Consider the following 9836-nt stretch of genomic DNA (forward strand, 5'->3'; position numbering starts at 1 on the left):
CTCTTGCCGTCCTGATGTGCCTCCCTGTGATTCTTCTTTTTTCAGCTTCTCCAGCAGACACCCACACACATAAGTAGTTGCAAAATGCTCCGCAGGAATGTTCTTGGTAACGAGGGACGTTGGCTGACGTTCCGTGCTGAAATGATGACGCGGCTGCACGATGGCCTTCTCCGGCGATGACAGTCGCTGTGTTCTCGGCACACACATCCACACACTCTTCCTTGTCTCTCTGTGGGGGTGAGTGCGGCAGGAGCGTGTTCTACGGCAGCGGCAGCTGGTGTCTTGGAGAGGGACGAGGCGCCGAGGAACAAGAGGGCGAACCTGCTGGACGCGATTACGATGGCGGATGAAAGCTGTTTCGTTGCCTTTGCTTCGTACATTGCTAAGATTGCGCCGTGTCGCTGCCTGACGGGATGCCTGCACTTGGCACCCCTCGAGTCATTGCGTTGTTTCATTCAGTGTGACGTCACAATCATCATGGCAGCATCTTCCCTCAACGGCTCTGAGTGTGACAATACGAATGACGGCAAAGAGAGCGATGAGGATTATGGTGACGAATTGCACCGAGGGGCGGATTAATTGCGTGTCTTTGCACACGAATCCCAGGAGGGTTTGAATGCCGTCCCCACAATTCCCGGCATTGCGGAACCGTTGGCTTTCGCGTTGTCACCCACCGCAATTAGTGCCCCATGCGTTGAGGCTGATCCATTTACCGTGGAGTTCACGCAGCAGTTCTCGAGTGTTTGTGCTTCTGGTCCTGCGTTGGCTCTTTCGCATGTATCTCAGCGTTGCCTGGCGTATGATTTGATGTCTGTGTTGTCCAGGCCGCCGCCTCCAGTTTTCTTTTTGTGCCCAATAAGAAACACTTTCCGTTGCGGTGGATATTTATTTGCGTGGCTGTCGATGCACGTGACGATGCTCAACGGGTGTGTCTTTTGTTTGGCGGGCACGAGGGAGACTTCGGTGTGTGCCGACACCTCCGCGAAAGTCTTCTTTGACGGGTCGAGGCGAAAATAAGGGAGGTCTGTCCGCTGCATCTCTCAATGCAGCTGCGGGGCACTCCGGACGCACAGAGTGGATGGATGGATGCCGCGCAGCTGGGGAGACCAGTTTTCTTCTCTGCCCTCCGTTGCCGGGGGAATCGAGAATCCACAGCGTCACTGCCACCTGCATTTTACTTCTGGGGATCGACTGTTCTGAAGTTGCCCGTCTAATGTGAATTCCAGCGTCAGTGCAGGAAGACGCTTTCACGCATTGCGAGTAGTTGCTCCAGGCTCGAGCTCATCAATATTTACGGCAGGGAGCAATGCATCTTGGTGGCCGGTGACGTTCAGACGAGTTTGTTTCACTTCAGCCGCCTCGTATTTGTGGGGGACACTGCGCATCGACCCTCCCCAACAGTCCCACCACCTTCACTTTCCCCCGCCACCCGCTGCCATCTGCTGACGATACAGTTGCTTGGCTCCGCCAATAATGCGCTCGTGAAACGTCCTCTCCGCACTCTGCAGGATTATTGCCGTGGAGGAGTTGATGGCATATGGTGCGGGTGTGGCGTCGACAGAGTCATCCACGCCTTGTCTTAGAAACATGACTTTGAGTCGTGTCAGTCACGCCGTGTGCACCTTTTTTCTTGCTGGGAGTCTTGTGGGTGTGTTTGAGCCCTTTTAGGAGCCTGTGTAGAGAATGGTCGCGGGAGAGCTGGCTGACTTAATGAATGTATATATATATATACACCCTGATAGAACGAATATACACTTCTTTACGACACTTTTCTACCGTATGAGTTTTGGGAAGGCCACGACTTTAGGGAGCCGACAGCGGCCGGATAATTTTTATTTTTATTTTTACCATCGCACCCACCCCCTTTTGATTCCCACCACGCGGCGGTGTCTTGTGGCTGCAGGACCCCAAAAGTCTGCCACCTCGTAAGTAATAAATAAATATATGTATCCTATCCGAATAGAGTGGGCGGGCCACGATTGTGGCTAACGGATGGTATGTATATAAACATGCATTTATTTGCCTCGTGTTGAACTTTGAGGATGTGATGATCCCACTCTTATTCCGTCGATCCCTCACTTATTTCTATCGTGTTTGGTTTCTATTATTGAGAAACTCAGGATTTGGCCAGCGGCTCAGAAGATTATTTTTTATTGCAACACTTTACCAAAGGGAAGCAGGAACAACACAAACCGAATTGTTGGCTGCACCAACACAAGAAACATTCACAAGAGGAAAATAAATAATAATTGTGCACCCTGCAGAAATCCCCAACACACGACCCAGGCATGAGGGTTTGCCCTCCGCAAAAACAAAACAACGCATGCAGACATCTGCCAACATCCAAACAGAAACACAAATAAATGGTTGCTTGCTTTATGCCATTCCCTGCGCTTATTTTTGCGTGTGCGTCAGCAGCTGCGGTGGTTGCTGGGCCTGCATGAAGTGGTGTGCGCTGAATATGAACGAAGGCCGAAGGCAACTGAACTGTTTTTGTGATGAATATTGGCTGCACTTCCCGTGGACCAACAATCCGCGTGGTGTGCGGGGATCTCTCCTTTTTTATTGTTACTTTGCTTTTTTGTTGCTGTGGGCGCTGCACCTCCTCTTGTGTGTGTGCGTACCCTCCGTGAGGGGTGCCGACACGACGGACCGCTCTCGCCGTATGTGCATGCGGTGGAGCCTTGTGTGCCGCTCCTGTTTGCTTCTCCCTCTTCCATCTGTGTGTTGTTGTTGCGGCAGGGCTGTGTGTGCGTGTGCCTGCTGCCGTGGATTGGAGTGTGTGTCGTGCGTGGTGTGCGGCGTACGGTGCATGCCTGGCTGCTGCCCTCTCCTCATGTTGTCTGCTCTCTCTCGCTGTATCCGCTGTGCCCCGTCCCTCTCCCTCTTGTTCCATTCTTTTTCTTCTGTATCACCGATCAGCTGATTGGCTCCAGCGACTCCACTACGAGTGACGATGAATGCGATGACGACGGTGGTGACGGTGCGGCGCCGTGTGGTGTGCGCCGTGTTGGTCATTGCGCTCTTGTGCTGCTGCTCGTTCGTGTGCGTGACAGCGACAGGAGAGGATAATGATGATAACAGCAGTCCTCCCAGCCCTAAGGCAAGGACACCAGATCATACAAAAAATGCCCTTGGTGCATTACAGCCAGATGCTGAGGAAGCCGGTGGGTCACAGAGAGACAGTGGGAGAAACAGAGAGGAAGGTTTAAGAAGACAAGGGCCTTCTTTGCCAGCGGAAGCAGGCACGGCCATCACTGGACAGACACGAGTTTCGCCAGAGAAAATGAGTTCGGCTAACGATAATCCAGAGCCACGAGGTTTGGCAACTCAGTCTCCACATACACAAGATGCGACTGGTGTGTCAGATGCACAAAATAAAAAAGCGCAAGAAAATACACAAGGTGATGAGAACCATAAGGCACAGGTATCAAATCAGAAGATCAAAATTTCAAATGTAACTACAACGACTACAGAGGCGCCAACCACGACGACCACTACAACAACGACGACGACCGCTGCACCAGAGGCACCAAGTACTACGACGACAGAGACGCCAACCACGACGACCACCCGCACACCGTCACGTCTTCGCGAAATCGACGGCAGCCTCAGCAGCTCTGCGTGGGTGTGTGCCCCGCTGCTGCTCGCCGTATCCGCGCTGGCGTACACCACTCTGGGCTGAAGAGGTGTATGCGGGCTTTGCGTGCCAGCACTCAACCACGGGGATTTGTGCGCGTCTACTGTGGTCCGATGTAAATAAATAAGAGATAATAATGATTGTGTTTTGCTTCATTTGCTTCCGCTGCCCTGCTGTGTGCTCCGTGTTGCTGCTCCCTGTATCCGTCACGTGGAAAGAATCCCGGACACACCCTTATGCACTACACGCAAACAACTGTTTGTGTGGACGCACTCTTGTGTGATGGTGCATGCACACTGGAGCCATTCTGTGCAGTTTTTTTTTTTGCTTTATTGGTGTTTCTTCACTCCTGTTTTTTTTAATGTTTTATTATTATTACTTGCTGCGGGTCTGTGTCTGTTTCCCCCTTCTACTGATTACAACTGCCTCATGGTGCGTGCAAGCTGCTTCTTTATACTGTGCGGAGGCTGTGCGAATTGTCTCTCTTTTTTGCTTTCACTCTGCGTTGACGGTTTGTTAGTTTGTGCTGAAGGCTACACGCAAGTGACAGGAGTGATGGCGATGATGATGACTGGCCGTGTGCTGCTGGTGTGTGCCCTCTGCGTGCTGTGGTGCGGTTTGTCTGGAATTGCGGCCGATGGTTCTGGCGTTGTTTCTGGAGCTTCCAGCGGAGGTGTAGTTGAAGCTGGTGGTGTTCCTTCTGTCGCCGTTGAGAGCATTGCTTTTGATGCAGGTGGAAAGGATGCTACTTCTAATGAACATGGAACTCTATCATCGGAGCCTGTTGTTCAAGTTGACAATTCTTCATCGTCTAATATTGGTCAGGATGCGAGTAATGTTTTAGACCCCCCTGTAAAAGATTTAAAATTAACAGAAGAGGACCCGAAAGTAAATGCAGATCAGCTACAATCAGTGCTTCCAGCTGATTTGCCTCCCAAAGCGGAAGTGGAAGGGTCACACCATTTTAATGCGCCAGACCCGTTGCCCAGGGCACAAGGCTCAAAAGAAGTTCTTAATAATGATGATGGTGACGTTGAAACTCTCGAGAAAGATGGAAGAAAAGTTGACGTGAAGAATGACGCCATCGCCGGCTTCTCTTCTAACAGCAACGGCGATCCAACAGAAGCACCACGAGGGCCTGGGGCGAAGGAAATCACGGTGGAACAAACAGCACCAACTGCAGCAACACCGCCAGCGAAGGGCCAAGTAACATCACAAGCGACGGAGCAAAAAGAGGCATCACCAAGGAAAGAAGCTACGTCCAGCGTAGTTGTCACACAGAAATCATCAACTGTGATTCAGCAACCAACAAAATCCTCTTCTCCTCCTACAAACGGAATAACTCCGACACCAGGAAACAAACTTGCTGGTGGGGACACTTTTCAAAATGACCAGCAATCCGATGAGCAAGTACCAGAAGAAGCGGCGCAAAATGGAACTATTGCTGGCGAAGAATTGAAGACAAAACCAGAAACCACCACCGAAAAGGGTCCTAACAGTACCGATGATAACAAACAAGTTGACAATGCAGCCATCGGCAATTCAAATGGAGGTCAGGAAGAAAAGAACGGAGTCACGCTGCAAGTTCAAGACGAAGTCGTGAAACCCAAAGAAGAAAAAGAAGTGAAAAAAGAATTGGAAGAGAAAGAAAAGCAAAAGGCTCAAGGGAATAAACAGGACGAACCTGAAGATCTCGGGGAAGATGCTGAAGACACTGAAGATTCAGCTGATGGCACAGATCACAAAGAGGGTGAAGGACAGAAGGAAGGAGATGCAGGAAGCAATAAAAAAGGAAAAGAATTGAATGGGGGTGGTGATACCGACGGTACACCCCCTGACGCACCTGTAGTTCTTCAGCCTGCTCCCCCTGTTGAAGTTACGGACCCTCAAAGTATTGAGAAAACGAACGATGACGACACTGGGGGAAAAGAAGACGCCGGCAGAACGCAAACGCAAGAAGCAGCAGGACCATCACAGGCAGAGAATTTAACAGCAGAATTAAGTACCGAAGAAGTTGCAGCCGAAACAGAAACAGGAACCCCGGGAAAAAAGACGCAACCAGAAGATGCAGGAAAAGAACAGACAACCGTTGGAGCAAAATCAAATCCAGAAACACCTGCCGCGGAAACGGAGGCACACAACAGAGAAGAGGTACCAAAAGAAGAGGAAGATTCAGAAAAAGCAACAACAAATGAAAATTTTGACGGAAGGCAAACCGCCGTAAATGACAATGCCCACAATGAGGCAGAGAACACAAGGCAAGAAAATGAAAATGAATTGGATAAGGCAGAAGAAACAACAGCAGAAGTCAAAGAAAAGGAAGAGACAACCGAAAGAAAAACCGTTGCAGCCAAAGACCCTAACCTGAACAGCACGGCAGCAACAGACGACAGTGACGGCAGCACCGCGGTCTCCCACACCACCTCCCCTCTTTTGCTTCTTCTTCTTGTTGTTGCGTGTGCGGCTGCTGCTGCGGTGGTGGCCGCGTGAGAGCGAGGGAGAGAGAGCCGTGCACCGCCCACACACACACACTCGTCCTTCTCTCTCTGTGTGTGTGTCCCCTTGCATGGACTCTCGCCCTCACCTCACCCCACGAGGCACACACATAATGTGCCCATTGTATATATTGCATGCACACCCATGCAGGCCCGTTGGTGCTCTCTTTTGCACCACACGCACCGCTGCCGTCCTGCCCGGCTGCATGGGCGGAGCACCGTAACTGTTTTTGTTTTGTTTTTATTGCATTGAGTGGGCGACCTCTCTCTCTCTCTCCCTGTGTGTGTGTGTTTTGCTTTACGGGAGCAATGAGAGTGTGCGCTGGTCGTCCCACGCTTCGGCTTTTTGTTTTATTTTATTGTTTTACTTGTGTTGTAGCTGAGTGCACCTTTTCCACGCTTTTTCATCGGTGGCTTGTTTTGACTGCGGACTCTTAAAACTTTCCTTGTGTATTCCTATATTGTTTCTTTGTTGTTGAGAGACCGTCATTCTCATGTATCCATGTGACGCCACCAAGATGTTTTCTTTGAAATACGCCATGCGTCATTTGATCCATGTTATTCTGCTGCCTGCATCGCTGCTGGTGCTGCTATTGATGATGCCTGCGATGTGATTTGTCGGCGGGTGTCTTGCTGTCAGCCTGACGTATCCTTCGTTCCTTGACGATTTGTTGCGTACCGACGGTGCGTGGGCGTCTCTGGTGATGGTGAGGGACGCGTGTCTCAGAGTGCAGGATGCGTCGCGAATGTACGGCGTCGTTTGTAAGAACCGATGGGTGCCCATCCGCATCCAGGCATCATCAAAGCACTGTGAGGACAGCATAAGGCACTGCGGCTTCTCCTTGTGTTGCGCAAAGAATTCATTGGACGGTGCGTTTGTTTTCAATCTTTTGGAGCTTTTGTGGGAGAAGGTGGGAGGCTGAGGGCATGAGGACTGAATTCATTTGAGTGGCTGCGTTCCGTCGAGTTGCGGCCAGTCGTGGCACTCTTTTGGGGTTTGTCCGCTCGTCTCTTTTGTTTACTTCCCACCGCAGCACGTGGATAACACTGATCCGAGGAACATTTGTTTGACCGTGTGTGAGCTGCTGCCGTGCGTGGTGCATGGACTATGTGATTGTGTGGGGAGGTGCATGAAGTGACGAATACTTCTGTTTGGCGTGTCGCGGTGTGTCGGAATGATGTTCGGATGACACGTGGAGGGTGTTGTTTGTGATTTGTGTGTCTTCTCTGGTGGAGCCGACATGTGTGCGGGATTGTGGCGTTGCTGGCTGACAGCTCCACTTCACTTTTCAGCATTCCTGGATGTGCTGAGGGATGACGGCTGGCGACCAGCGTGTTGGTGCTGCTGCTGGGAATAAGTGCATCGGGAATGGGTCGTTTTCTCTTTCCGTGCTGGTGCCGATGAACTGGCACGAGGGCACCGGCTGCAGGCTGCCTGCCAGCACGTGTGAGCAGCGGATCCATGCACGCACCGACGCTCATCGCAAGAGCGTGTGTGATCACAGTGGCCTTTTGTGGCGTGCTTTTGTGGGCGTCAGCCCATCGAAGAATGTGTGAAGCAAATGGCTGACTGCACACGAGGAAAATAAGTGCGTGCACTGTGCCGTGTTTCAGCGTCGATGGCAGAGCGACAGGAAGCCCGTGCTGGCAACTGAGATCTTTGCGTCGCGAGGGATGTCGGTGTTGATTTTGGATCGTCAAGGGTGAAGTGATTTAGCTGCTGCCCGTGTGTGTGGCCACTCCGGCAGAGGGCGGACACAAAAGGGAGGGATGCAGGCGCTGCGTGTGTGTGTGCGTGTGCCATGCAACAACGTCACAACAAACATGCTGCGACTCGGTGACCCTCACATCGTTGTGGTTCTCACGAACAGCCCAGGCACGGCCCATACCGATGCACTTAGTGGACGGAGTGAGGCATCTTTTGAGGCGCTGCAGGGAACAGGATGTGTTGACGCAGCCACGACGTGCATGGAGTGTCACGATAGCACAGTCAGCTGCGGCTGGTGGAATATTCACTTCTCGGAGGCAACAGAGAGAGAGAGAGAGAGAGCTGCTCCTGCTGCTGGCGTCGTTGCTGCCTTTTGTGGCCTCCCATGCCGATTATTGTCTGTCCGCTGATCATGGGTGGCATGCCTCCACTAGTGACGTCGTCTGCAGGCATTTCAGAGCACCAGTGAAACACACATCACGTCACATGCTTTGGCTGTGGATGTGGTGTCGTGAGTGCAGCCGGCATTATTTTGCCCGACTCCTTTTCACTGCTTTGCGACGAATAGATGCGTCCCCGCCCGAGTCATTCACTGCAGCTCCGTGTGTTGTACTGCCAGCACAAGACTCTCTTGTTGTATGACGCCTGGCTGACAGTCAAACACCACTGCGTTGGGACATGCAGGGATGTGGACTGCCGCTCACGGTGTTGGGCACCGCTGTTTGGATGCGGCGGCCACACGAGCGGATGTATTGTGGCACAATCAAATGCGTGAAGTACGCGGAATCACAGCGGCTGCAATAATATTGACGGTGTGGCACCACGGAGTATGTGAGGGGGTGATGCATGATGAATCACAGTGGGCGGCATGCGAGGGAAGTGCACCGCGACGGAGCGTCATCCCGCCCTCAGCCTGCTGGGGAATGTACACCCACAAAATATATGGACGAGACACCACCAAACACACATGCCCTTCCATGCACCAATAAATAGGAGCGAAGGTGCGTTCTGGTGTGTGGGAGTCCACTCACATATTCTCATTTCCACCGCAATAAACGGTGAGGAATCAGGTGCCACAGCAACGAAAGGAAAAACAAACATCTATTGCAACACTTTACCAGCGAAGGCAGGAACAACACAAACCGAATTATTGGCCGCACCAACACAATAAACATTCACAAGAGGAAAAGAAATAATTGTGCACCCTGCAGAAATCACAACACACGACCCAGGCATGAAGGTTTGCCCTCTGAGAAAACAAAAACAACGCATGCAGACATCTGCCAACATCCAAACAGAAACACAAATAAATGATTGCTTGCTTTATTCCATTCCTTGCGCTTATTTTTGGTTATGCGGCTGCTGCTGCAGTGGTTCCCAGGCCTGCATGTAGTTGTGTGCGCTGAATATGAAGGACGGCCAAAAGGCAACTGAATTGTTCTTGTGATGAATATTGACTGTAATTCCCGTGGACCAACAATCCACGTGGTGTGCGGGGATTTCCTTTTTAATTGTTACTTTGCTTTTGTGTTGCTGTGTGGGCTGCAACTCCTCTTTTGTTTGTGCGTACCCTCCGTGAGGGGTGCCGACACGACGGACCTCTCTCGCCGTATGTGCATGCGGTGAAGCCTTGTGTGCCGCTCCTGTTTGCTTCTCCCTCTTCCATCTGTGTGTTGGTGTTGCGGCAGGGCTGTGTGTGTGTGTGTGCCTGTTGCCGTGGATTGGAGTGTGTGTCGTGCGTGGTGTGCGGCGTACGGTGCATGCCTGGCTGCTGCCCTCTCCTCATGTGGTGTGCCCTCTGTGTGTGTCTGCCGCACCTCTCGTCTCCCCTGTTGCTCTCCATGTCCCTCACTGTGCAGATCAGCTCCACACCACTGAACGACCACACTCACGATGACGACGTGCCGTCTGCTGTGCGCCCTGTTGGTGCTCGCCCTGTGCTGCTGCCCGTCCGTGGCCGTAACAGAGAGTAGTCAGGTTCCAGTTAAGGACA

At 51.8% G+C, this 9836-nt stretch overlaps 4 protein-coding genes and 2 pseudogenes across 4 annotated transcripts, besides 10 other annotated features; all 6 read left to right on the plus strand.

Annotated features, from left to right (window-relative positions):
* Positions 1 to 3321: a sequence feature (areas not merged during assembly with more than two copies in the genome that could not be assigned to a particular haplotype).
* Tc00.1047053510015.5 lies at positions 535 to 1518 on the plus strand (annotated as a pseudogene).
* Positions 1667 to 2148: a mobile genetic element.
* Positions 1826 to 1847: a sequence feature (AT_rich).
* Positions 2324 to 2926, plus strand: Tc00.1047053510015.10 (uncharacterized protein; the record flags this gene model as incomplete). The annotated part of the gene is made up of 1 exon (XM_801097.1): positions 2324 to 2926. One exon carries the CDS (start codon positions 2324 to 2326, stop codon positions 2924 to 2926), a length of 603 nt encoding a protein of 200 aa, XP_806190.1.
* Positions 2957 to 3685, plus strand: Tc00.1047053510015.20 (mucin TcMUCII, putative; the record flags this gene model as incomplete). The annotated part of the gene is made up of 1 exon (XM_801098.1): positions 2957 to 3685. The coding sequence occupies one exon, from the start codon at positions 2957 to 2959 to the stop codon at positions 3683 to 3685; it is 729 nt and encodes a 242-aa protein (XP_806191.1).
* Positions 3322 to 3407: a sequence feature (haploid, Esmeraldo-like haplotype).
* Positions 3408 to 5333: a sequence feature (heterozygous, Esmeraldo-like haplotype).
* Positions 3461 to 3573: a microsatellite.
* Tc00.1047053510015.30 (mucin-associated surface protein (MASP), putative) lies at positions 4196 to 6130 on the plus strand (the record flags this gene model as incomplete). The annotated part of the gene is made up of 1 exon (XM_801099.1): positions 4196 to 6130. The coding sequence occupies one exon, from the start codon at positions 4196 to 4198 to the stop codon at positions 6128 to 6130; it is 1935 nt and encodes a 644-aa protein (XP_806192.1).
* Positions 5334 to 5817: a sequence feature (areas not merged during assembly with more than two copies in the genome that could not be assigned to a particular haplotype).
* Positions 5818 to 5982: a sequence feature (heterozygous, non-Esmeraldo-like haplotype).
* Positions 5983 to 9836: a sequence feature (areas not merged during assembly with more than two copies in the genome that could not be assigned to a particular haplotype).
* On the plus strand, positions 7906 to 8253 carry Tc00.1047053510015.40 (uncharacterized protein; the record flags this gene model as incomplete). The annotated part of the gene is made up of 1 exon (XM_801100.1): positions 7906 to 8253. One exon carries the CDS (start codon positions 7906 to 7908, stop codon positions 8251 to 8253), a length of 348 nt encoding a protein of 115 aa, XP_806193.1.
* Positions 8166 to 8185: a microsatellite.
* On the plus strand, positions 9455 to 9836 carry Tc00.1047053510015.50 (annotated as a pseudogene; the record flags this gene model as incomplete).

This window comes from Trypanosoma cruzi, genomic scaffold (genome assembly GCF_000209065.1).
Source record: "Trypanosoma cruzi strain CL Brener 1047053516579 genomic scaffold, whole genome shotgun sequence".
Classification (NCBI taxonomy): Eukaryota; Euglenozoa; class Kinetoplastea; order Trypanosomatida; family Trypanosomatidae; genus Trypanosoma; species Trypanosoma cruzi.